The sequence below is a fragment of the Pogona vitticeps genome, chromosome 13, assembly GCF_051106095.1.
Source record: "Pogona vitticeps strain Pit_001003342236 chromosome 13, PviZW2.1, whole genome shotgun sequence".
NCBI classification, from domain to species: Eukaryota; Metazoa; Chordata; class Lepidosauria; order Squamata; family Agamidae; genus Pogona; species Pogona vitticeps.
The window spans coordinates 4,903,964-4,931,830 of record NC_135795.1 but is presented as its reverse complement, the minus strand read 5'-3'; the positions used below and the strand labels follow the sequence as shown (position 1 = coordinate 4,931,830).

Genomic DNA, 27,867 nt, shown 5'->3' with positions numbered 1-27,867 from the left:
CGAGGAGATTTCGGGGGGCGGTGGCAGGAATCCAACAAGAGATGGCATTCCGGAATAGACATTACTATGAAACCTGATGTATTTTTAATATAACACCCCGCACATCAAAAGACAAATACAAGATTTTTTTAAAAAAAGAACAACAAATCCCATCATTACAAGCTACTGAGTCAGATTTGCCTTTCAACTTGTACAAAGACTTGAACAAAATGTACAGAATTCTATTCAAAATATTACAGAACTTTGCAGTATTATGTTTTGCCTAAAAGTCACTACAAATGAGCAAAACATATCTGGCAGTGTCTTTCTAGCTGCGGCGATTCGCTTTATATTAACATTTCAGTTAAAAAAAAAACAATCACACACTTCTCAGCATTAACATATAAACATACAAGACCACAAATTTGGTATCATTATAACTTTAGTGCACATATGATACTCCTCCCATCTTCACTTGTAAAAATTTTTTTTAATAATATCTGGACTGACAACTAGTTCCAAGAGTTTATCTACAGAGAAAAATCTTAGTGGTTTTAATTTAAACTGGGTAAATACAAATTGGTGATGTGCAGAGAGGATGTTTTCTTAAAACAAAATTGTTTCCTGTATTTCTCAGATCTGCAATTTGATTAGACTACTACAGTGGCAAAAGTGTACACAGTTTATGTCCCAGTGGTTCCCAGCCTTGGGTCCCCCCGAGATGTTCTTGATCTAAAATGCCCAGAAGCTTTGCACCACTAGCTCTGCTGGCTAGGCTTTCTGGGAGTTGTAGTCCAAGAACATCTTCGGAACCACTGTTATATCCCACTTCCTGTCTGTTTATTCCTCACTGCACTCACAGTGCATCTCAAACTAATCAAAAGGTCCGTGGTGCTCCTTGTGAAAACGTCTGTAATCTGGACTAAAGGCTTACCTGCATGGAAGTTGTACAGATGTCCACTGATCCACATCAAATAATTCCATGGGATCAAGCGTCCAAACCTATGAACCATCAAGCCGAAAGCTGACACTACAATAGCTACGCTTGCCAATGCTCGTGGTCTGTCAGTTCCGGCCTCTGTGTAGTATAATCATTATTCTGGCACTGCAAAAAAATACATACAGAAATGTATGCTTTCATAAATTACCCTAAAATATGATTGCAGGCTCAGTCCTGATCCCCCAACTAATGGATTAGTAGCTGGGGCCAAAGCTTAGATATACTGTTTGAGACACTGACCAAAATCTTGTTGCTTACAACAGTAAGTTGCACTAGAGTAAGCCCAGTGAATCCATGGGAATTAGGGAGTCAAGTCCTCCATATGTTCCATTGATTCAAATGGCCCTTTTCACTTTAGCATAGAAAGTCACCATTAAAAGTAGGCCCAGTGGCATCAATAGGACCTTTGGAGGAATAGATTCCCTAAATCCCATTGATTTAGTGGGCCTTCTCTAGTGCAATTTACTGACTGGGGGAGGCGGGTCTGGGAAGCGCAGAACACCTGTTTGGTTGAAAAACGAATGGGCGCAAGCTGCCAGTTTGATGGTTCATGCTCATCTCTAGTTGGAACTGTAATTGTAACTAATAGCTTTTAAAACCTACGTTTCTAGGGCTGGCATTACTACAGCTTGGTCCAGTGGAAACAGGATGGCCACCTTTTCTTCTAGCAGAGCCCTAATAATACCCGTGGAAGAGGCAGAAATGCAAGACGTGGCATTTCCTCTGTTGCAGGAATGGCCTGGGCCACTTCAACAGAGTAGGGGACCACAATTTTTGTGCCTGGAACTTGCTATGGATCCCCTAGGTCCACAAATGATCATTTGGGGGTACGAAAGAAAGAAAGAAAGAAAGAAGGAAAGAAAGAAAGAAGGAAAGAAAGAAAGAAGGAAAGAAGGAAGGAAAGAAAGAAAGAAAGAAAGAAAGAAAGAAAGAAAGAAAGAAAGAAAGAAAGAAAGAAAGAAAGAAAGAAAGAAAGAAAGAAAGAAAGAAAGAAAGAAAGAAAGAAAGAAAGAAAGAAAGAAAGAAAGAAAGAAAGAAAGAAAGAAAGAAAGAAAGAAAGAAAGAAAGAAAAGTTTCTGGGCTGGTGTTTCCTGTATGTTCTTTTATTATGTAAAATCTGCCAGTCACAGAAGCCTGCAGAAGCAGCTATAGGGCCCTTATTTTTTACCTCCTCCCTAATTTTTTTCCATCAGGGAGCTTTCAGGTAGGCCACATGTTGCTCATCCCTTCTCTACTGCTTCAGTTCCATGACAAGAAAAATGAGCTGGATTTGCCATTTGTGAGCTGTGCCACGAAAACAAGAATCATAAGGTGTTTTGAAGACCCTTATCTTACTGAAATAATTACCACCAGAGACTGGCATCAGCCTATTCTAATCAATTAAGTTTTCACTGAAGAGGGACATTCTCTAATGTAAATGGACAATGTAACTTAGTTTAACTTAACTGGTAGTTTTTTGCACCAGGTGTCTCTCCAGGGATAGGTTAGTCAGGTATGGAGGAGAGCAGGGAAAGAAAGCTATTTCCAGGTGACAGGATGACCAAGGAAATGCAGAATAAAAAGTCTGTTCCTTTTTCCACTCCCAAGGCCTGTACTAGTCAGCCAGATAAAAAGAACAGGTGATGGGTAGGAGATTATAAGGAAGGAAGAAATGGGAAGCAAGGGGGATGTTTTTGGTTCAGTGGATAGGAAACTGGATTTTCAAAAATTCTTGCAGCCATTTCATTCTCTTTGAAGCACGAAATAAGAGCAAAGGAGAGGGCAGGAGTAAAATAATGCATGCAATTTTTCACCTTCATTCTGGTAAGGATTCTAGCAGAATAATGCCGTTTCAATGCCAATTTAAAAACTCCGTTTTCAGCATAAACATAATTTCATTAGATTTTTCTCCCACTTTATAATGATTAACTTAATGTGTAGCCATTCTTCACTAACTTTCCGATCTGACGGCAATCTTACGCACACATGCTTGGAAGTAATTCATACTGAATTCAGAGCAATCTTTTCCTGAGTAAAAGATGCTTAAGATCAGGCTAGCTAAGAACTGTGGATTTTACATTTTTCTATTAGCCTCTTTGCCTGGTTGTGCAGCCATGAGGTGTAAGGGTAGCCCATGTAATTAGCTAGCGATCTAATTACATGAAGATAAAACATAATATCTATAGCCATGGGTGTGTCCAGAATACTTGAGTTAATCTTTGCAGCTAGATTGTAAAACATATAACAAAGACGAGATACGTAGATCTAGCCATTTTCACATTGTTATCATTTAGAAAAACAACAACCGCCACTTCTCCAAGGTGGGGAAATGCAAACGATCAGCTGCACATATCAGGTGTCCATTGGTGCGCATATATATATTTAAAAGCTGTGCATAAGTCAATTTCCAGTACTTGCACCAGCTTATACTTGTCTTCCTACCTGATGCCTGCTATCACATAGGCTTGGAAGGAGTTGTCCTGATATGAAATGCGACAGTGGTAAGAAGAATCCCAACGTATCTTACAATTTTAGTCATCAACACAGAAATAATCCAGAGAGGCGGGTTCAGTTTGCCCTGGGAGTCCCAGAAGGCAACAGACTGGCTCACGTCACAGGTGTTCTTGGCTCATCAAGCAATGGGGGGGGGGCAGAGGAGTTAATGAGGTGTCTTTTGATTTATCCATCAACATGATGCTATTTCCTGTTAGGTCCCTGCTGATATCCAGGTGCAACAGCAGCACCCAGGCTTCGTTTGAAACCTGGGAAGGAACTACTGTAGTTTGTTACAAACACAGCAGTTTGATGTTCCAGTGGGAAAATGGGGAACGACCCCCAAGCAATACACTTTTCCTAACAGGGGAGAATTCTTGAGAAATTCCCTTTAGGTTGTTCACCACAGATCCCAGCCTAAACAGGCAGCAGCCCAGCGACCCTACTCAGGTTCTCGTTGAGAAGGTTGAAGAACAACCCATCCGTCTCCTGCAGGAAAGAAAGACCTTTCTCCGTCCGGAGAGAGTGCCGCTGTGACGGATATATACACCATTGAGGCCACAGCCCGTGACCGTTTGCACCTCCTTCCACAATCCTGAAGTGCGCCTTTATTCTCAGGTCCATTCTGGCCCCCACCTCACTTCAGTCCAACGAGACTTCACAGGGGTTTTCGTGAGCTTGGCGGGCATCCTCGTATATGTGGCGGAAGTCTTTATATCGGGGGGCGCAGCTCAGCCAAGCTTCCCCAAAGTGCAACCATCCAGTAAACAGGAAACTGCCAGGCCCTGGCTTCACCCCGCACCGGAGCAGGGTACGAATGCTGCCTGCCGATTTCCCATACTTGCCGACGGGCTGGAACAAGGCAAATTTCTGGCGATGGATCCGGGTGGCGCTCACACTGATGATCGATTCCTGCAGTTCCACATCATTGGAGACGGTCCGGATATTACCACGGATGACTGTAAGGAAGGAATACGCAGGGAGGGCAGAGAATGAAAATACCTGTTTATTTAAAGTACTTTTTAAATTATTCCATGATACTGCCCATGATCACTAAGCATGGATCTTTCTTTTGGATGGCTAGTCCCCCGGGCTCCCCACAAATTCCCCCAGACAGAATCCTAGGAACTGCAGCAGAAAAACAGAAGTTGGAAAAGGAACTTTTCTCATGTCCATAGGAGAAAACCATTGCCATTGTATCAGTTTTTCAAAAAAGAAGGAAAATGCTCCCAATGGTGCCTAGGAAGTGACGCAAGGGTTCCCGAGAATCTCAAAGAAGCACAGGACTTGTAGTCTCACTGCCTATTGGGTTCAGTAGAGGGAGCCCCATGCACTACCTGTCCCATACTCCCCCTGAGACTCCCATGTATTCACGTACCACTTCCAAGCATCACCTGGAGCCATTTCCTTCTTCCTGAAAAGCCAATATAATAGCAACAGCAGACCTCATGGAGGTGAGAAAAATAAAATAAAAAAATCATTTCAATTCTGATTGATGGACACCCTTTCTATGTAGAGAATACACAGAAGTAGTTTGCCATTCTCTTCTGCTGGGGGCATCCGGGGACTGTGGAGCTTGCCCAAAGCCACACAGCCTGGCTCTGCTCTCAGGAGGCACAGTGGGGAACTGAACTCCCAACCTCTGGATACAGTGGACCCTCGACTTACAGACGGTTCGACTTACAGACTTTTCGAGTTACAGACTTCTCTGCCCGCAAAATTTAGATTCGACTTGCAGCCTGAGAATCGACCTACAGACCAGAAAAAAACCCCAAATAGAACAAAAACGGAACGAAAATGGCTGATTACGGATTAATCGGTTTTCAACACATTGTAGGTCAATGGAGACTCGACCTACAGACTTTTCGACCTGCAGCCACCATTCCAATACAGATTAATTCCGTAAGTAGAGGGTCCACTGTATCTAAATCACTGAGCCATGCAGCAGCCAGTGTGAAAAACTCCTCCTTAAACTACTGTTTCTGGGTTGCAGCTCCATAGATTCTGCTTGGTGAAATTCCTGGCAAATTCTGGGAGTAGCAGTCCAAAAGAAATGAAAGTCCCATGCCTAAAGATTCCCCGGCAATTAAAACAAAGACAGTATCAGGTAATATTATCAAAGAGCACAACAATAAATCAGATCTGAAGGCCCAACAGCTTAAAGATTAACATTGAAATAAAAATTTTGTTTGTTTTTTAAACTGGCCACATTTCTATTCGATTTGCACAGTGGCTACCCAGAATTGCATAACTACTGCGTACAATTGTTTTAGCTGCCCGTTGCACACCTGGGCACATGACAAGCAGGCAGAACATTGGAAAGATTATTTGAGCAACTTTCCTCAATCGGTGTGGCATTTCACAACAGTATTCTGGCTCTTATTGGAAGATATGATACCGACATGGACTGCCCAAAGGACAGATTAACCAGACATACTGGGGGAGGTCTACAACACTTCCCAAAAAAACTGAATGCTTTTGCAAACCCACCCCCCAGCATCGTCTTGTTTTAAGTGGTAGTACGAGGATTTGTCTCCAGAACACAGTCCAAGCCCTTTGATACCAGTTTAATGACCATGGTTCCATTCCTGCATAATCTTGATTTGTAGATCTAATCTAATCTAAGAACTATAACGCTGGAAAGCACCCTATATAAATCATCCAGCCCATCAAGGAGGTACATTGGGGGATTGAACTCCCAACCTCTGGCTCCAAAGCCAGATGCCTAACCCAGTGAGCTATCCAGCAGCTCCACTAGTAAACTGTACATCACTCCCCCGACTACAGCATTAGAGTGCTCTAGCAGTGAACACTAGTACCTCACCATACCACAAATTCCAGAATTTTCTAGAATGGAGAGATGGCAACTGATGTGGTGTCTAGCTGTTATACCTGGGAATCGGAATTCTATGCCAAGTTTATTTTAAGGATAACTGTACCGTGACATTTTCTCCTTTCTGAGATGGGAGAGTATCAGGTGCCTTCCATATTGCCCATAAACAGCTAGCGGCACAACAGACCATCTGGTTATGATTTCCCCTGCTATAGTGAAAGTATTATATTTCTATTTAAATTACAGTAATTGTTTATTTTAAAAAAACTTCTGATGCATCTCAGTGTCTTAGAACAGTAAAAATGGACACTCCCTGCCCCGTTTTTTTTTTTAAGTAAAGACATATTTGCAGAATGACAGGGCTATATGGAAGCAGTCTTCCCAGCACCAAACTTTGAAAGCAAATATTCTCCAAGACTCTAGTCGTAGAAGCATCACTTGGTTAGTGCTCTTTTTTTTTTTTCATGGTTAACCTTGGTTACCTAGTGCCCTTGATATTAATGAAAAGGCGAACTCCTGCCTCCCACAATCCGTGGAGCAGTTTTGCAATTATTTTTAAAATAAGATGAAAAACGGAAGTACGAACAAATGAATACCTGTAAAGCCTTAAATATCTATTATTTTGCCCCATCTTTGCTAGCAAAATAGTAGGTTTCCAGAAAAACGGAATCCTTTGACTTCACCCTTCAACTGTTAGATAGCTCAGTGGTTTGTTGATGAGCCAGAAATTGGGAGTTTGATTGTTCCTCTTTGACTTGGTGATCCATAGGGTCCCTTCCAGTTCTAAAATTATTATCATTATTAATAGCAGCATACAAGCTGCTATAAACCATCTTTTCCCCACATTATGTCTTTAGATAGATATTCTTGGTCTACCATTCTCAACACCTGAAGAAATTCAGTATACAGGGCCAAAGTGGAAGAACTGAAGACAAATAGGAGCACAGATGCCAGAGCAGCTACAGTAAGACACTGCGGCAGTATGGAATAAAATTAACCCATGTTTTACAGAAATGCCAGTTCATGATTCAATCAAATCTGGACGGGATTGTTCTAATGCAACGTACTTCCAAACCTTTGCTATGATTTTGAAAGAAAGCAAATGTAGTTCACTGTTCTGTATTTATGTTTTGTTGATTATTGTATTTTTTTTAATGGTTACATTTGTTTTAATGGAAGACACTCTGGGAAACATTGTAGCTGAGAAGCAGGGTGGAAAGATCCAAAATAAAATAATGTGTTTTATTTCAAACATGGGGAAGTCTTCCAAAAATATCTGTCAACTACAATTAGTTCTAAATAGAGAAGCCAGGTTGCTGTCATTTATTCATGCATGGTGCCAATTGTATTCCTTCTTTTTCAGCTGCTCAATTGTTTCAAGAGTCTATTCAATCTGCTGGAAAAGACTTTTAAAGCCCTAAAGGGTCAATGCTAGGACACCATAAGGTTAAGATTTATCCAAAGCCTGGAAGAACTGCTTGTTGGCCTAGAAATCCCAGAATTCCATAGCCGGCATGGCCACTCCTAGTCCAAAAAGTAGCATTTCCAAGCTTCAAAGATTAATATCCAACTCTTTACCCCTTTGCCACCAGTGGCTCTGGAGCAGGCATTACATTTGGGGGCTTTTCTTTTACAGCGTCTAAATTACAAAATTCCCTTGTGATTGATGTCGCTCACCAAGATACTTTATTCCTTGGCTTCTGGCAATTGGCGAGAAACAACGCGCGCACACACACACAACATTTTGCCAAGTCTTTAATGCCATGTCAAGTAAGAATCTGCGGTTTTCTCGCCTTCTGGGTATATGTTGGCGTTAGGAATGAGATTTCCTGAGTTTTTGGACTAGAGCTCCCATAATTCTCCATTCTGGAAATTCTGCCTGGGATACAGACAGCTTATAGGCATCTAATGCAGTTCACCTGTGAGAAAGGTTTCAACTGTAAGGTTTTGAGACCTAGCTAGGTCTAGCTTGATCCACACTTCCTCTGTTCTTGCGCTGGCGGTAGCTGGGAACTTTCTTTCCGAACAGGAAGATAAAGGGGAGCTAGGCGTAGCTAGAGGGACGTGGTGGCGTTGTGGGCTAAACCGCAGAAGCCTGTGCTGCAGGGTCAGAAGACCCAGCAGTCGTGAGATCGAATCCACGCGACGCGGAGTGAGCTCCCGTCGCTTTGTCCCAGCTCCCGCCAACCTAGCGGTTCGAAAGCATGTAAAATACGAGTAGATAGATAGGGACCACTTCAGTGGGAAAGTAACAGCGTTCCGTGTCTAAGCTGCACTGGCCATGTGACCACAGAAGATTGTCTTCGGACAAACGCTGGCTCTATGGGTTGGAAACGGGGATGAGCACCGTCCCCCTAGAGTCGAACACGACTGGACAAAAATTGTCAAGGGGAACCTTTACCTTTACCTAGCTAAGCCTCTGTAAACTGTTTATCAAGGAGAACTCCCAGAATGGAGAATTATGGGATTTATTATCCAAAAAACAAAACAAAAAAAACACACCACATTCCTAGTTGTTAATGTTAGGATGTTTTTATTTTATTTTACTTCTTCTTTTTTTTAAAAAAAAAAAAAATGCTATCTATGTTGGAGATGCCTAGACTGAAAAATTCTCAACGGAAAGAAATCTATAGTGATGCTGGACTGACCCCATAGCAGTAGACATAGCTGGTTGGATCTAGCCAATTATATGGAGGAATTTGCCCTGGTAGCCCGCATTTGGCTCTCTCCAGAATCAGCAAGAATTATCCCCTCCAAGATATTCTGACAAGCCCGTGATCTGATCTGCCGTGGCAAATCCCTTTGTTCTTGGGTTTGACTTCCTTGTTGCTGCGGCAACCCCCGGACTGGGCAGCCAGCGGACACCCCCCCCTCCTCCCTGACCCCTTTCTCCCATTGTTTAGAGAGCTGCAAATCTGGAGGTTAGCAGAGCGTGCCAGGCAATAATTGGCAACTGCCCACTGTGCGGACAGCCCTGAGTGCGCTGACATTTAGAAAGGAAAAAAAGAAAGGCTACATAATCACAGCTGGGGAACCAAGCGCTCTGTGGGCAGCCCTTATGGCTGGTGCCTCCGCTTGGCCCAGCCAGCAACAACCGGTTAGCAACTTAAACAACAGGAAGGGGAGACTAGAGACCCAAAGGGGTTGGTTCCCACTTTTTTTTTTACCAACCCAGAGGCTATTAGGAACGATTTCTGGCCCTATTTCAGTTTTTTTTTAAAGAAGCAGCTTTCAGATGAAATTATTTTGATTCTAGTTACAGTGGTGCCTCGCTTAATGATGATAATCCGTTCCAGGAAAATCGCCGTTAAGCGAAAACATCGTAAAGCGAAATTAAAAAACCCATTGAAACGCAATAAAACCCGGTTAATGCATTCCAATGGGCAAAAAACTCACCGTCAGCAAAGATCCTCCATACGGCGGCCATTTTCGCTGCCTGTATAGCGAGGAGAGCGGGGAGCCATTTTAAGCACCCGGCGGACATTCTGAAAACCCGACGATCAGCTGTTTTTGATCGTCGTAAAGAGAAAATCGGTTCCCGAAGCAAGGAACCAATCATCGCTAAGCGAAATTCCCCCATTTAGACCATCGTTTTGCGATCGCAATTGTGATCGCAAAAAGATTGTCATAAAGCGGATTCGTCGTAATGCAGGGCAATCGTTAAGCGAGGCACCACTGTACCTGGATGGCCAGCTCAAACATGGACTGGGGCTCTGATAGCAATTTGGCAAAATGCAATTTTCCATCCAGTTTTCCTGAATTTGTGAAGGAGGGACACCTTGGCCTGAATCTGTTGGGCAGTCTCAAGGAGATATGGAGTAGAAAAGGTCCAGCATGGGCCCAGGTTGGGTGGCTCAGCCTGGAGCACAACGCCCTGTATGTTGTGTGATCACTGGGAAATACACTGCACCAGACTGCTCCATAAGAATGATCGAATGCCATCAATCAGGGTTTCCCAAGTAGAAAATACTCAAAAGTGGTTTTCCATTCTCTTCTTCTTGGGGTGCCCTGGGACTGTGCAGTTTCCCCAAGGCCACACAGGCCGGCTCTACTTCTAGGATGAACTCCAACCACTGAGCTATCCAGCCAGTGGACTGCTCCATAAACAGTCTAAATTGTCATCTGTTTGGAGTCTTGACGTCATCTATTTTTCAGTTAACCTAGCCAGCTTATAATGCTCAAAAGGAGAGTGTAAAACCAGGTTGCTGATAATGTACTCACCAAAATCACTAGTGCAAACAGCCATCAGAATTTCAGTGTTGTTACATGGACGGCAACTCCCTGCATCTTTCAGAGAAAAAGAAAAAGTCACTCAGCCAGGCACCCAGTGAATCTTCAACCAGACAATGCCTGAAGCAAATAATTTTCAGATAAATATCGCACCAGCAACTTTCTATATCTCAAACCCAGGTCTAATAACTCTAATAATGGAACCTTGAAACTGCCCATCATCCATTAAAACCTGGACATGAGATGGCTCAGTGATGTGATTGTTATGGATTTCAATTTAAACGATAATTTAAATTACAATCTGAAAACAAGGGGGTGTGGTACCTTTAAAATCCCACAAACAGACAAGCTTTTGAGTCCTACAGGACCCCTTATCAGCCCTTGGCATTCCAGAGCAATGGGAGCTGCAGAAAAAAAAACAGAAATGTCCCAGAAATCATCATGGTCAGAGGTATAGTCCGGACACGAGAGATGGGCACAAACCAGATTGCCCACTCAGACAAGGAGGCAGCACAGCCAAGCCCATGCTCCTGCTGGGGGCTGGTTGAACAGCCGAAGAGGGGAGTAGCATGCTCCGACTGGTGAGTGGGTCATTGGCTGGGGAGTGCTCCTGGGTTATATGATCTGTGTCCATCTCTAAAATTTGCGTCCATTTCTACCAGGTACTTTGGTTTAAACCAAGTTTCTAAATGGCATCTGCAGCCTTACAGAGAAAGCGTGAAGGAGGAGGTTTCCAGCTACTCCTCAGACAATGTGCATTTCGTTGTCCCTCCCCATCTTAGCAGCCTCCCGGCACTCTTCCCTTTCCTTATCACTGCACAGCTTGATGAAGAGTCCTGTATGACTCAAAAAGTGGCCCGTCGGTAAGATTTTAGTACTCTTGTGTTTGGACTGTGTGCAAGGACCAAATGTGTTTTCTTTCTTTTTTGTTGTTGGACTGTATAAATTATAGTAATTGATTCTACATTTGCACCCATACCTACACATTTCTGAAAAATGATGCAGAAGAATATGGAATATATAAAGAATATGCAAAGTTGATGCACAGCAGTGTCTTTTTTGGCAAAGCTTAGGTGAGGTGGCAAAAGATCTCTCCTTGCCCGAGGGAGGGAGAGACGGGCAGACCCTCATGGTATGGCCACCTCAGTCCTCCTCAAACATTCAGCATGGGTAGCATGCCAACCCTTCCTACCGTCCACCTCCTCTTGGTGCTCAAAACTCTGTTGGGGAGTCGCTCGGACAGTGGGAAGTGGCTTTCCACTACCTGAGGTGGCCATCTCACCTGGACTAATGGCAGAACTACCTCAAGGCCAGGCGGCTGCTCCAAAACTCTCCAGCCACAACCCACCATGGAGTAAAACTGATCAGCTCACACAGGCCTAGCTCTGTGCTGGATTCTGGACTGGATGTCAAGGTCTCGGAGGACACGGTCTAGTAAAAAGCCATTCCTCCATTTGGGTCAAGTGCCTGGGTTGCTATGGTGACCATGCTGGGGGGGCTTATCAGCGGTGCAGCCAAATTAAGGGCTAGGCGGGTGACCGCTCTGTGGGTAGCTACACACTGGACTTTTGTTGGTTCAGAGATGCAGCCGATTAGATGTTCCTCCTCCAGCCGTGCGCGTTTGGTGGCTGAGCACACTCTGGGTGACTCGGGTTACTGGCCAAGAAGGAGGCACCAAATGTCCATGAAAAAGAGAAGTTGCTTCTTTCAGCTTTTTAAAAAAGCCCAGAAGGGTTTTAATCCTGAAACCCTGGGTTTCTCAGAGCACATGCAGAGTTCCTTTGCTTAAGAAAAGTGTGTGGTTTTATTCTCTTAAACAACCTACATGGAAAACATCTTGGAATATAGTAGATTTCACTGTGTAAAGAGACTCATCTATCCTAACACACTGTGTTGAATGTTGAGCCCCAGACTATAATTTTAAGTGCACAGTCAATATATAAGTAACTTTTCCAAGCTTTGCCACTGTTGCTAAATACTAACACCAAACATAGGTCCCTAAATCTTACATGCAGAGATATGAGACCTTCTGACATCCATAAATGTGAGGAAACAGTGCTGCTCAGTTTTAAATTTGATAATACCTTCAATTTAGTTTTGAAGACCCTAGGAAAGATAGGATTGTCACCAAAGCAATGTAACCTCATTTTTCCGCCTTAGATTTTGAGGCACGTGGAAATGTTTTGTCAATTAGAATCTATACAAGCGAGGGCTAACATGTCTCAGCATACTGGTTGAGGTCATAAAGATATGCTATGCTACACAGTGGTGCCTCACTTGACGACGTTAATTCGTTCCAGCGAAATCACTGTAGAGCGAAATCGTCGTCAAACGAAATAAAAAAACCCATTGAAACGCATTGAAAACGGTTCAATGTGTTCCAATGGGCTGAATACCTGTTCGTCCAGCGAAGATCCTCCATACGGCGGCCATTTTTTTGGTGCCTGTAATGTGAGGAATCCGTCCCTAACACAGCGGGGAGCCATTTTCTTCAGCCAGCGGCCGTTTTGAAACCCAACAATCAGCTGTTTGCTGATCGTCGCAAAGCGAAAAATCGTTTCCCAAAGCAGGGAACCAATCATCGCTAAGCGAAAAAACACCATCTAAACATCGTGAAGCGATCGCAAAAACTTCAATGTTAAGCGGATTCGTCCTAGAGCGGGGTAATCGTCCAGCGGGGCACGACTGTACTTCTCCCTCGTTTCCAGGTAGGGAGAGAAATCTCAGGTTGAGCAGCACTGACAGAAGAGACAAAGTAACTTTTGTGTGTGAGATGCTTTAATTCCTGGGCATTCAGTCCCCTGTCCTTACTCCTCCTTTTTTTTTTTGGTTGCTATGCCAGTGTAGAGATGTCTGTGCTATTTGGAGCAATGCAAGAAGTGGAGCATGCACATCATAACTCAGGAGCCTTCTTTTTCCACAAACGTTGGCTGCAGTGCCACAAGGTTTGGACATTTCTCCTCTCAACCTTTGCCCAACCTCTACAGCATCACAAAAGTCCATCCCTGTTCCCAGTTCTAAAACGACGTTTTAGAACCTGTAATCTCAGGGAGTGTGGGATGGTGCTGCTATGTTAACAACCCTACTGCAGGCTCACATGAGGAACGTTTCTATTGCTGAATGTATTGTGGAGAAGGTTGATCAATATTGTTCTCTCAAGAACATCCCTGAGATGTCAGGGCCACAATCCGAGCCCACGAAACAGGTCCTTACAATGTCACAAAAGTAGGGTGGTGAAGAAGCAAGCACAGCACAGAAGCAAATACTGGGCTGGGGATAAGACGAGATGGGTGTCTAGCCTGTAAAAGCACCGTACACAAAACTCAAGTTATCTCCTCTTCCAGCGCTGCTTTGTCTCCCCACCTTGAGAAGCAGAGCAAATCCCTGAGATTTCAGTCATCACCTGAATACCTGCCAATACTAGGTGCGTCATGTAGTAGAAAGACAGCACCAAAGTCCAAGAGCACTTACCTTCCATGCTGAGATTTCTGGATGGCCATGAGAACCGGTTGTTCCAGTTGCCCCTCAACTCGTAGCGGAAGGCTGCGATCCGGCGGCTGATGTCCTGGTGCAACGTCGACTGGAGGAACAGGGCGACCTTCTCCTTGGGCAGCCAGCTAAAACAGCACACCTTGGGCTGCAAAGCTGCATCAGCCTCGGAGAGGAGAAGTTCCAAGACGCCTTCCCGCTCCAGGTAAATCTGAGCTCCCCGGAAGGTAGTGGAGGACTTGATGCAGGCGGTCACTCGCCTGGGATTCTCTTTGCTGGTGGTGCCCGTGGGGAGGCGGGGGAAAAGACTCAGGCGCAAGGCACCTGCCGGGTAGAGCCACTCCAGGGATCCCTCAGCACAGTGGAAAGAGATCTGTTCCACACTGCCTGCTTCCTGAGACAGGCCACTGCGAAAGGGAACAAAAGGGACTCTGTCATGACCGTAGGCCCTCGTGCCTTAGCCTTGAACACCAGGTACAATTTCGCAGCTACGATTTGGACAGTGTGTATGACATTGGTGATTGCACAGCAAGAAAGAAGTACGTGGCTTCGTATAAGAATTTCAGATCAAGCACTCCCAATTTGTTTCTTACAAAACGTCTTTCTAGATCCTTAAGAAGGGAGGTTTGGAGGCTATACTGACTGAGGGATTCTAGGGGTTTAAAGCCAATTAATCGTCTTTCGAAGCTCTGCTCCTGATGCCAGGTTAGCTTACCAACCATAATGTGGGTCCTGAGCCTCTTTATGCAGAGATGCCTATGGCCTCAGATAGCAAGGAGGTCTTCCCCTAGCCGCCTGCTTCTTGAGATAAAGCACTTGGTCCAAGACACCTCACCAAACCTTATGGAAAGAGAGACAAATTGGAGGTTGCTGAACTACAACTCCCATCAGCTCTCATCATCACAGTAAGGGATGATGGGAGCTGCACTCCCAGCAACACCTAGACAACCACATGTTCCCCATCCCTGTCACCCGAGTGTTCTTGGGCTGCAGTTCCCAAAAGCCTTCACTACCAGCTGTGTTGGCCGAGATTTCTGGGAGTTGTAGTTCTGAGTTACCCAAGGTTGGGAACCACTGCGATGGGCGGACATTGTGAGATCTCTACCAAAGCGATCTTGATGACGGTAATCAAAAGATCAAATTTCCCTTTAATTTCCCAGGGAAGGAGGAATTAAAACCTGTTTACTCAGAACACATCTAACTATCGGAGCTTGGAAAATATTTATAATTCTTTCCTGATACTCCTGTGATGCCCAAAAAAGCAATTTCTTGTTCTTTGCTCCTGGCAGTGCCACGTTAGCAACTAGTTGCATCGTTCCTTAATAATAATGTGCCATCAAGTCAATTCCAATTTAGGGTGACCCTTTTTCAGGGTTTTCCAAGTAGGGAATCCTCAGAAGTGGTGTCCTATTTCCTTCTTCTGGGGGATAAATCCTGGGATTACACAGGCTAGCTCTACTCACAAGAGGCACAGTGGAGAATCAAACTCTCGACCTCTCGAGTCTGCAGCCTGATTCCTAAATCACAGCTGTCCCTTCATTTTCTTTACATAAACCCTTAAGACTGAGGAGACGGTGGCAAGAGTCAAGAAAAATTCCAGCCAAAATGGCTCTGAAGTGATCTAAAATTGTCCTACTTTAAAAGTAGCTAAAACTGTTAAACATGCAGTGACTTCATTCCCACCTGTTTGAGAGGTGACTTTGTTTTGCTGTTTTTAACCAAAAGAAGGAACCTCATCATTCGTAACTCATTACTACCAAGCTTTGGACGACAACCTAGGTCAGACCGGCCCTTCCTGCTTCCTTCCCTAGTCTGTGAACAAGGTCTCTTGCAGGGGAAGGCAATCCAGATGGCTGAAGAGCCTTGATTGACCATTTCACAGCACCATCCCTCATCCAGCGAGTTCTGCAAAGGATCAAGATCACCAAGATACAGATGTTGCAGCTGCTTAGCTCCCCCACCCTATCATCTGGAAGAGCCCAATTGATGCTGCCCTCTAGAGGCCCCACAGAGGCAATGGCATGATGATAAAGCCTCCCTTGTCTAATTTTTTTTTTTTAAATGAATGAAGAGTGGGCAGGAGGACGGAAGGGACCCCTCCGTTCGCTGCTATCTCCACTGAAGTACAAAGACAGAAACCATATTCTCCCAGAATCCTGATAATCTAAATTGATCTTTTTCTCTCTCTCTTTCATAAGTGGTTTCCGATGACTTTCAACAAGGATGCTTAGTCGGCAGAGGTACCCCCATCCTTTTTCCTTCTTACATATTCTGCGAAAGACATAGGAAGACGAACAAAGAAACAAGCTGCCAGTTTTCATGCATCTGTTTTCATTCCCAAGATCAAAGTATGAATCTATTTACTCTGCCTATGTCCCCAAGCAGAAATGATTGGTAGATAGACAATTCTGGGCTTGGCAAGCCATTGAACCTGTCCTCTAGCTTCCATACCCCACACCTTAGGACAGAGGTGGTGAACCTTTGGCATTCCAGATGTTTCAGACTACAACTCCCACAGTCCTTTATCATGGGCAATATAGGCTGGGGATTCTGGGAGTTGAAGTCCAAAAAATCTAAAGTGTCAAGAGTTCCCCATCTCAGCCCTAGAGATCACTACAGCTGTCCCGAAACTCTTCAGATCAGAGCTTGCAAAAGGTGACTCATTTGAACCAGTACTATCACACTGGTTCTGGCGAGCTGCCTACCCCACAACAGCTGAACTGATGAAGCTTAAATGATTTTTGCTCTAAAAGTTTGCAAACTGAATCTATACAAATGCTAGGAATGGATGATGAAAAGGGGTGCATTCCTCAGTAAGGGAAAGTTTACTCACCCAACCCTGCAAGGAACAAAGAGTGGGTGAATAAATCTGCTTCAAAGGCTCATTAAAAATCTAATATGGCTTGCTACTGAGAAGGTGATTCTTGAATTCTCCAGTTTGGAAGGGAAATATTACTATTCCTAATCCAAAAATTCAATTATCAAAGATGGGGAAAGTACTACAGCTTCCATAAATTCTACTTGTTACAACTCCTGGGTGTTAGCTCTGGGATTCTGGGAATTTTAATCCAAGCGCTGGGCTACCTGCCTGAGACCAAACTGTAACTTTCTCCATCTTGGCTCATTGTAAGTGCTTTCCAAAGGCAAAGTTGCAATTTTATCCAAAACTTGAAGGATGAATGTTAAATTCTTGCATTTTCAGTATCGCTTGGGTCTGCGCATCCTTGTAACATGGGTCACATAGGGCTGCCTTCTATGACAACCTAAGGGGTGGGATTGTTTTTCTTTTTATTCTGCTGCTCTGCATGAGGATGTTCACCCTCCTCACCTAGTATGCCAGATGGGGATGAAGATGTTCCCTCTCCCATCCTAAACTGACCTGTGGTATGATGAGGATGAAAATCATGGTGCGGGTTGGAGGAGCCCGGGACAGACCTGCAGCCTAGGGTGGGAGTCCCCTCATAGATCACATTAATGTTTGGGGGGCAGAAGAATCTATGATCACCATAAGAGGAGGAGAAAGATGAAGAAGCAAAACGTTCCTTGTGCCGTGGCAGATTTTCTCCTTCTGATCTAATTCTCTGAAATGGTGGTTCTCAACCTTGTGTTCTTGGACTGCAGCTCCCAGAAGCCTTGAATGCCAGCTATGCTGGCTGGGGATTATGGGAGTTGCAGTCCAAAAACCCCTGATTTACCCAAGGCTGGGAACCACTGCTTTAAAAGACAAAGCTGGCAAAATCTGCACTTTTCTTACGATGCACATTTCATTCCAGGCACACACTGGATTGTGGTCAGTACCTGTCTTGAAACCAACTGCATGACTACGGTTATAAGCCACCATACTTCTCCAACTAAAAGAGTCTTCCCAGCAGAGACTCCTGGTGGCCTCATTCCCAAGATTCAGAGGTTAGAGTCATTGCTTAGGAGACCAAAACAGCACCATCCATGCACAAAGGGAAGTCATTATCAAGCTTAAAGCGGGGGGGGGGGGGGAGAGAATTCAAAATCTTGGGGAAGCAGAGCCCACAAAACAGCTGCAGCTGTCTGCTCAACAACAGCAGAAGAGTACTGACACAGTATCAGCGGGACAGGAAAGAAAACTTGGATGACTGACAAAACACCCAGAACGAGTTATACTCTAAAACTACATTTTGCGGCATATCCCACTTATGTGGTCTCTGAATGACAGATTGGTTGCTTAGTGCTGTTGCATACGAAATGAGCAGAGCTACAAACCAGATAGGCAAGCTGATTAAAAAAACTTTTGACAGGTCAAAATGAAATTCCCAAGTTAATCTGTTGGCAACACATGTATGTAATGCTTTAACATCTGTTTTTCATTATTTCCAACTTAAATAAAACACATGCAACACATGGCAAATGCTATTTTGCAAGAAGCCTTTCCCTCGCTTGGGAGAAAATCTCTCTTCTAATGTGGCAGATGTTCTCCAGTGATGCCTGCTACAACATACACATCATCATCATCATCATCATCATCATAGCCGCTCAGAGTGGTCGCATAGACCAGATGGGCGGGATACAAATCAAATCAAATCAAATCAAATAAATGTGCCAGCAAATCAATTCTGACTTACAACAAACCTTTTCAGGGTTTTCCAGGCATAGAAAACTCAAAAGTGGTATTTGATTTCTTACTTCTGGGCGCGTCCTGGGATTGTGCAGCTGGCCCAAGGCCACCCAGGCTGGCTCTTCTCCCAGGAAGCCCAGTGAGGGAATCAAACCCCCAACTTCTGGCTCTGCAGCCAGAATCCTAAACTGCGGAGCTATCCAGCCATCTAGTATCCATTCATATTCTAAAAACAAAAAAGAGTGGACTATTGTTCCAGAGCTATTGTTTAAGTTGTCTGTAAACTTGAGCAACCAATTAGCCATGATTATTATCAAATTAGTAACATTTTGTTTAAAAAGGGGGGGAAGGTTGACTTGGCAAAGGAGAAAGGAACAGTAGGCTGACATTCTTCACAGTGAAGTGAATAACCATTGTGACCTGTAGCGACTACAGTAGATTTCTGAACTCCGGATTTCAAAAGCCACAAAGTTTAAGGGATCATGTTGGAGTGAACATTCTCTGCCCAGCCTACCTCACCAGGTTGTTGCAACAATAAAATAATAGAGTAGGGGGAAAGCATCATCCTGTAATCTTTGGGAAGAAGACCAGGATAATATGGTTGTAAATAAATGGGGTTTCCCATGATAATGCATGATCTAATGACCAGCATTTTTTTCTGGCTCCCTGTAAATTTCTAATGTTGGATAAGATGGTTTCAGACAATCAACATTTACTGAGCCCAGGGAATAGTTAAACTATAGGAAAAACAACCCGGTCATCTTTCCAGAGATGCAGTTTTTCAACAGCAAATTTTCAAGAAGAGATTCCAGCACGTGTCTTGTGAAGCTCTCTGAAGAATAACCACCACTTACTAAGAAAACAAAACAAACCTTCGAATCTCACTGTAATTCCCTGAAAAGCATGTTATCTACCAGATATGGAGAAGGGAACCTTATTTTCAGGACATGCCCTTCCATGCTAAAGGCCAGATTAGGTGGATTTATTATGGCTTGCACTTCCACCAGCATAATCATGAATGGAATCTGGCCCTATTCTCTTTTTCTATCTCTAGCATGGAAGCAGCTGTTTTTGCTGCTTATCTTTTTGAGAACAAAACAGGGAAAGATCAAGAAAAAAAAATTCTCTGCACAGTGAGCCGAGGTCAAAACCAGCATCCCTCCTCACTACAGATTTCCACGCCAAGGATCTGGAAAAGCCCAGATACCTACCTCCCCCTCCAGCTGCATTGGTCCTCCGAGTAATTGCTAAGGGCTGAATCCAGAAGGAGGAGGCAAAGAAGCTTCTGCAGGCAACGCATCTTAAGATCTCGTCTCTTGGCAAAGCAGGAGAGGAGGGATGGGGGGGGCGAATCAAATGCAAGGGACGAGACCCCGGATCACCACCATCCTTTTTAAATGTGCCAGGAGAATTAATCGCGCCGGTTGCTCTCCATCATCCATCTCTTTCCCTGCGCAAGCTGGTTTTTTTCTGACTCTTTTCCAACTTTCCTTCGCTTTCTCCTCCTCCAACCCTTTTCTTTTAATTCTTCCTTGCTTTTTTTTTCAGGTTGCCAAAGAGCGCATTTTCTCCCCGCTGTTGGGTTCCGTTAGCATTTTGCAATTCAGGAGAAGGTCGAGGAGCGGAAGAGAGCCGGAACCTTGCTTTGAAACTCCCGGACCGGCGGCTGCAAGCGCTCTCTCTCTCGCCTCCGCTCCGACCCGGGTGGATGGAAAGGGAGAAGAAAAGCGCGTGTGTGCGGGGACCGGGAGGGGGGGGGGCGCGCGCGGTCCCGCAAAGGGGATGCTCTTGCTTTACCAATCAAAGCCCGTCTGGGAAACTTTGGGCCAATCAGAAGAGAGATTAAAAAAAAAAAACCTCAATGGAGGGCGTGAATCTTTGCTTTTTTCTTTCAGAACAATGCGGGTTTTTTTTAAAGCGGGTTGGGGGAGGATTTTAAATCCTCTGAGAAATTATGCTGGTCCAGATCGCGAGGGATCCGGGTGGTGGTGGTGGAGGTGGCTTTTGCAATGGCTCTCAGAGTTTCAGGCCCTTCTTTAATTGCTATTTAAATAGCAGAGGTCTAACCTCATTGAGAAATGAGGAGCATTTTTAAAGCAGCATTTTGAAAGTTCTACAACTTCTTTGTTGTTGCTGCTGAAAAGTATTCCTTGCAATTTATCACATTCAGGATGGGTGGACAGTTAGGAACTTCTCAAACAGACTTGTCTCCCAGTGTACACACACACACAGAGAGAGAGAGAGAGAGAGTTTTACGCACAATTCTTGCTTTGCATATTTCGTTATTGCTCACAAATTTCTAGGTCAGCCATCCTCACCTTTTTTTGCCACAGCCTAAACACAATATGAAAGAAATATAGTAGGCTGAATCAGGATTGTATTCATTATTGCTTAAGATGGTGTGCAAAGAATGGTTTCCAATCTGTGGCCCCCTTCAGTGGTGCCGGGGGGCCCTCGGGGAGTGGTGGTCATATGCCCCGCACTGAGAATGGCTGCTCTAAGTGAGAATGATGATAATTGCACGTGTTCGGTTTTCCCTTCCATACAGCCCATCCGTCAATTCCTCCTTTGTAAAGAAGGTTGGATTAACTTCCATTTCAAAACTGACGTATAGAACAGAAGGATCATCATTGGGTCATCATCATTGTCATCATCATCATCTTAGAACGGTAGGGCTGAATCATAGGTTCCAGCGCTTTGTTAAGGAGGCACCTTGGGCGGGAATCAAACTCCCACTCTCTGGCTCCGCAGCCAGATGCCTAAACTACTGAGCTATCCAGCAGCTCCGTACCTCTATTATAATCTTAGAATTGCAGAGCTGGAAGGGACCCTGTGTCATTCAAGAGAAACTTTGAGAACAATGTGATTTGTTGTCTCCTTTCTCAAGAAAGGAGTCCTTTCTCAAGATCATTCATCCCATACATTGACATTCCATATAAACAAACTGTCCAAGTACAGATCTGTAACACGAGCAGCCCAGGGCATTTTGATGCCTGAATCAAAACACCAAGAAGGAGACCCTAACCCAATTCTTACTTTTGAGAGATGGGTTCGGACAGTGGCTTCATAAATAACAGCCCAAGGACTGCTGCTCTGATCTCTGGATCAGAGAGGTCTTTCTATGGCCTTCCTGATGTCTACAGCCTTTGCTATGGAACCGAAAGTGTTTGTGTTGCTTTGATTCTAAGCAGGAAAAAATAATAACAACAACCCAGCAACCTTGATTAGGAGCTTATGATGTGACGAGAGTGTTCTTTGAACTGGAGTCTTGAGTTGGATTAGACAGGAAGGAATTCTTATCCAGACTTTCGAAAGGCCTGCAACGAGGTAACTGGGTCCCAGCCCACTTGCAAATCATTGCCAACGTGCAGTAAAAAGGAAACAACCCACAAGACTGTCTTGTCCCTCTCAGCCGCTGCTCTTATTGTTATGCCATGGGTCAGCAATGCCATACCAACAGACCACAGACCTTCCTTATTTATTTCACTGGCCCCCCCCTCCTCCTGTCTCAGACACTATTGTCCTGGGTTTAACAAACCCTGCAATTAATTACGTTTCCACTGCTGGAGTGACGGCCCGCCAAAATGTTTGAAATAAACATGGCACAAAGGCAGTGCAGTGATACTGGCTGGAGAACAAAAAGCGGGGATGGGGGGGTTGGTTGGTTGGTTGGTTGGTGGTGGCATGAAAACGAGAGGCTGTAAATTTTCATAGGGAAAAGAGGTGGGAGGGGGGGCTTGCTGGCTTGCTGGAGGGGAGGGGGGGGATAGGTGGTTTCAAGCCATGAAAGGAAACTCGGAAAGAAGTCAATCTATGGGAATACACCGAAAATGAATCCAGTCCAGAAAAACAAAACTAATGTGGCCACATTGGTTTGCAGATACTCACTCTTCAGGAAGAAAGACCTTCCTCTTATATTTCTATCTATGACTTGACCTGTGAGCACTCCCCTAGATCAGCCATCATCCTCTGTAAATGACAACTTTTCAGAAGGAATAATTTCAGTTTTTAACCTTATGGAAGGGCAGGGGCTGAGAGGTGACGCAGAGCCTCCTCATCCACTCTGAGATATTATGCATTGCCATCTTTCTTTCAAAGAACCCAAACCGGTGTACAGTGGGGTCTCTACTTAAGAACGTCCCTACTTAAGAACAAACCAATTTAAGAACAGCTCCATTTGCTAAATTTGGCTTCTACTTGAGAACAGAAATCCAAGATAAGAACAGGGAGAAAAAAAACGTTCCTGCTCTGTTTTTAACCTTAGGTTAAGATGAGGTTAACCTCATTTTAGGTTAAAAAAATTCTCCCCCTAGTGGTAGAGTACGTATTAACCAGCTTTGCATTAGTTCCTATGGGAACTAATGCTTCAATGTACGAACGCACCTCTACATAACAAAAAAACAGCCAGAACGGATTAATTGGTTTTCAGTCCATTCCTATGGGAAATTTTGCTTCAGCTTAAGAACGTTTCAACTTAAGAACACCATTCCAAAACGGATTAAGTTCTTAAGTAGAGGTTCCACTGTACCTCTTAACCTAACTCTCCCTTTCATGCTGCCAACAACCCTAAAAGGTACAGCAGTTTAAGAAACTATGAAAAGCACAAGCTCATTCAGTGCTGGCTGCAGTTTTGAACTCAGGTCTTCTGAATCCTAGACCACCCCAACCATGGCACGCCAATGTCCGCTGGAGCACAGCATGCCCAACAGGTGAACAGAGGGTAGATCTTTGGTATCTTTCCACAAATCAGGAAGATGGAATTTGAAGAAGGCTACTGGAAGAGGCTTCTTATCTACCTAGACTCCCTGGGAAATCAATGTGGCCTGCATGAATGGAAAAAGTGGGTGGATGTACCAGAAGAAAGATGGGTCTTTATGCTAAGTACATTTGTTTTTTAAATTATTTGTTTATTAAGATGCAGTACTTAGAAATTAAAAAAAAAACTTCTTAAGGGATAGTGGTGGTTTACACATGTCAAATAAAAGAGAGAGATTTTACTCTAAAGCAGAGTTGGCCAAAGTGTGCCTGTTGCGAAAATCACTAGACCATGCCAGCACAGCCCATAATAAGGAATGTCGGACAGGACACTTCCAATATCTGGAAGGCTTTATTTTGCCCGTCACTGTTCTCAAAGCTTGTTCTGGTTACCCTTCTCTGTAAGGGTATAGAACTCCTTTTGAAACTAGCAGCTATTACTGCATCTGGTGGCAGCACCAAAGTCCCTAAGTCTATTATCCCCTGTGTGATGATGTGTGATGATGTCTTCGTTTTTCAGTGTATCAGAGAGGATTTGTTCTGTATGTAAAGGTAAAGGTAAAGGTTCCCCTTGACAATTTTTGTCCAGTCGTGTTCAACTCTAGGGGGCGGTGCTCATCCCCATTTCCAAGCCATAGAGCCAGCGTTTTGTCCGAAGACAATCTTCCGTGGTCACGTGGCCAGTACGACTTACACACGGAACGCTGCTACCTTCCCACCGAGGTGGTCCCTATTTATCTACTTGCATTTATATGCTTTCGAACCGCTAGGTTGGCGGGAGCTGGGACAAGCGACAGGTGCTCACTCCGTTGCGTGGATTCGATCTTACGACTGCTTGGTCTTCTGACCCTGCAGCACAGGCTTCTGTGGTTTAGCCCACAGCGCCACCACATCCCTGTTCTGTATGTGCATGCACATATATACACACATGGTGATGATCATGCGTGTAAGTCTGGGCCATGAGAAATTCTGCACTGAACGATGAAACTTGCTATTCTGTGGTTCAGTGCAACGAGTCACTGCCTCTGAGTCTGAACTACTTCACAAGGTAGGAGGAGGAGAGCCATTTTGCCTTGAGGGCCCTGGAGGTAAGACAAGATATACTTGTTGTACATGGACAGAGCCTTTTAAAAGCAAGAAACACCCCTTCAGAGAAACTGTTCTAGATCCCTAAAGGATGCAGCTTATTATAGTCAGAAATATGAAAAGGTTATAACAGGACCCTGTGCAGCTCTATGGCTCTCCCAATGGGGGGAAATGCCTAGCATGCTCCTAGGAGCCTGGGCTTTAGCAGACTTTTTTGGGGTGAGCGGGCTGGGGTCTGTCTGTTTCCTTCAGTTTCTCTGATAGGAATTGAAATAGGCTATACTCAAAAAGGCAGTCACTGAATAGAGATGATGAAATATTCCAAAGTATGACTAACTGAAGGTAAACAGTGTTAGGTGTTATCTACAGGCTGAGCACTGTACAGTGTTCTAGTTTTGTTTTCAGTCTTGCTGGAAGAGATGAGTTCATCTTTCAATAATTGGCAGATCAGATAGGTTGGGGTTTGAAGGATCCAGGTGCAAACAAGGTAAACCATGGAAGGACTGCCTATATACCCCATTCAATGTGCTTATATTTCATTACGATCTCTGGAGGCTCTGCTTGTTAGTTCAGCATTATAATGAATATGGCTGGCATGTGTCAGACATACGTAGGGCCTTCTCAGTGGCGGCCCCGAACTTCATGAAATGCCCCTTTGAGAGAGGTGCCGGCCATCCTATTTTATTGGAACCGACAGTCGGGAAGATTGGATGCAGTTACAGTATTTACATAAAAGAGTGGTGCAGTTAATTGTGCAAAGGCTAAAAGGCATCTTTTACTGGATATGGCTGCTAATCGGTCCCCTGAGAGGGATTGGGTGACTCTTAGGACAAGTAATTTGCTTCCCACTGATTCCTCCCCCTCCCCATATGAATGACATGGGCAACTGCTCGATGTGTCTCAAGGCTTTTTCACCGGAGCCATCGAAGCTGGGGAGGGCCCACACTTTGCATGGGACCTATTTTATGGCACTTTAGGCATGTGAAGGGATCCTTTTCATTTTCTCATATCATTAAAAGAAATTAGAGAAGATGGGAGGAGATTACTTTCTGAAGTTAAAAAAAAAAACACTTTAAAACCAGTGTTTGCTCCTGAAAAGGTTGCACTTTTTTAAAAAAATTCCTACTATCCTGTGTTTTAAAAATCTGTCTTACATTTTTTGTTGTGATTTTAAAAATCGTAACCCACTCAGGCAGTTTTGCTGTCTGGTGGCATGCTGTAAAATTAACAGACAGACTGAGGAAGGAAAACTTCCCTGATTAGCAGATGAAAACGAAAACACCCTTCCAGATACTCAAGAGTGCTCCTGGTGACTTAGGATCAGTCAATGAGTCCTGGAGTAGAAATGTTTACATAAATAAATACACATACAAGCAAAAGAGGTCAACGGGAAATTTGAAGCAGGACTTTTGATTCTAAGTTATATCAAGTAGGAATTTCATCCAAGAACTTGTTGAAAGATCTCAGAATTTGTGTAGCAGCAAGATTAGGGTAAAGCACCCCGGTTCAGTGGGGATGAGGACCCTGTAAAGCATTTTGTTTTTCATTTTGCTTTGCCATTTTAAAAAGGCAGGAGCAATTTGCTATTCTTGATAACCTCCCTCCTTTAATTACTTAATTTCTTCTGGCACGGGGGTTAATTTTTGATTAGCAATCTGTTTTCCTGCCAGAGAAAGACAGACAGAGGAAAACTTCCACTCCACAGTCTTGGGGCGGACGGAGCTGTTGAAGGTTCAGGGTGGTCTGTAGGTCAGCAGGATGCTCAGGGGGGAAGGGGGGTTGTCTTTGCACAGTAGAACAAGGGGCGCACTTATTCTCCCCCCCCCATGCCTACCGCATGTGCTGCACCAAACAGTGTAAGATATTTGTGTGTGCTTCGGATGCTTTCCGAGGGAAAGGATTCAAAATGGTTTGTGTGAGCAGGAAATCAGCCAAAGTTCATTAACATAAATTGGGGGAGGGAAGTGAAAGGAATGGGGGGATGGATGGATGTGGGGAGAAGGAGATGGGGGGGAGGTTAGAGCCTCAAAGTATGGAGACCTGATTGTCCTTCCCTCTATCCATCACAGCTCCCGCCAGAATTGTAATGAGGCAGCGTGTTTGTAGAAAGAGATGAGATTTCAAGCAGGGAGCTGGAGATTAAAGGCCAAGAAAGAGAAACTGCCCTGGCTGCGCATTGTCCCTCCGGTGCTCATAAATCTGGTCATCTGAAATAGGAGCAGAGGGTTGCTCCATGGGATGGTCTTTGAAGTAGCATCGCAAGGGGCTGGATAGCTTTTTTTTGGTCAGGTTTCACGGATTGAGCTAATTCCTCAGAGAAGTGCTTGCGTTCTCCAGGTTCCAAGGAGATAAAGCTCAATCTGAGGAGTGCAAGAAGAGAAAGTTTGTTTTTTTGTTTGTGCGCTGCTTTTGAAGCCTGGTTGCCTTTCTCTACCTGTTCCCAGCTGACCCCAGGGCTCACTTGCTTGCTTATGTGCTGGGTTTTGCTTCCCTTCCAAAATTGGTATTTGTGGCATGAGAAAGAGCTCCCTCTGTGACATCACATGAGCCCTCCCTGATCTTGAGATTTTCACCCTAAACTCTTCAGACATCTGGGACTGCTAAGGCTCAGTGACACAGATTTCAGTGAGGCTTTGGAGTCCCTTAGGTAACCACACAGTGTAATCCAGAGCTTGGAAACATTTCTCTTTTAAAATAATTCCCTGAACTCCCCCCCGCCCCATGCAGCATGAGTTTAGCAGTTACACAGACTGTGAGAGTCTAGAAATGTGGTAAAATGTTGGGGAATCAGGGTATAGCTTTTCCCTGCGCCCCCTAAGCCTATGTAGTGCCACAGGCAAGGACTGTGCAGGATACAACCCTAGGTCACCAATGTAGACATGAGATTGAAATGCCAATCCATTCCGCATCCACTTGTGAAAAAAGCAGGTGGGGGCATTGTTTCCTTGGCTGCAGGAAGGAAGGGCTCAGCTACATGTCATAATACTCTTGGTTCTGCATTGGGTTTAGCATACTTGGAATCAATTTATGGCTGCCTTCATGACGTGCAGCTAAGCATGCATTTTTTTTTTACCATTTTTTAAAAGTGAGGTTTCTTTAAAACCCTGTTTCCAGACCCTTTTATTTGGTTGTTGCAAGAACTGAACCCCAGCTTTTGCACTCACCATGTTGATAGTCTACCACCAAGCTATGGTTAGTTCTCTAATACATGTGTTGAAATAGTTAAAAATGAGAAATCTGCAAACTTCTTGATGAACATTGCTTCACCTTTTCAAGCTTTGTCAAGTGAGTACAGACAATCAAAATGTTCTAATCAGTTTCTCTAATCAGTGAATTAATGAAGTGTTGCACTATCAAGGAAGGAAGAGCCAGCACTTGGACAAGATACTTTTTTGAACTGTAGATCTTATAATTCTTGCAGGCAGTATTTGTTGT

The 27,867-nt window shown here is 44.2% G+C and overlaps 1 protein-coding gene across 2 annotated transcripts; it reads right to left on the bottom strand.

Moving 5' to 3' along the window:
- Window positions 1–63: 63 nt before the first annotated feature.
- On the bottom strand, window positions 64–20,328 carry METRN (meteorin, glial cell differentiation regulator). Of its 2 annotated transcripts, XR_013539142.1 has the most exons (5): window positions 19,803–20,328; window positions 13,986–14,410; window positions 10,506–10,571; window positions 3,401–4,410; window positions 545–1,084 (listed from the first exon to the last, which is right to left on the bottom strand). XR_013539142.1 is itself a non-coding variant. In XM_072982489.2 (4 exons), the coding sequence occupies exons 1-4, from the start codon at window positions 19,889–19,891 to the stop codon at window positions 4,094–4,096; spliced, it is 897 nt and encodes a 298-aa protein (XP_072838590.2). In that variant the 5' UTR covers window positions 19,892–20,328; the 3' UTR covers window positions 64–4,093. The 2 variants fall into 2 exon arrangements, 1 of the variants encoding a protein (XP_072838590.2); XM_072982489.2 differs by having other exon boundaries at window positions 64–4,410.
- Window positions 20,329–27,867: the final 7,539 nt, after the last annotated feature.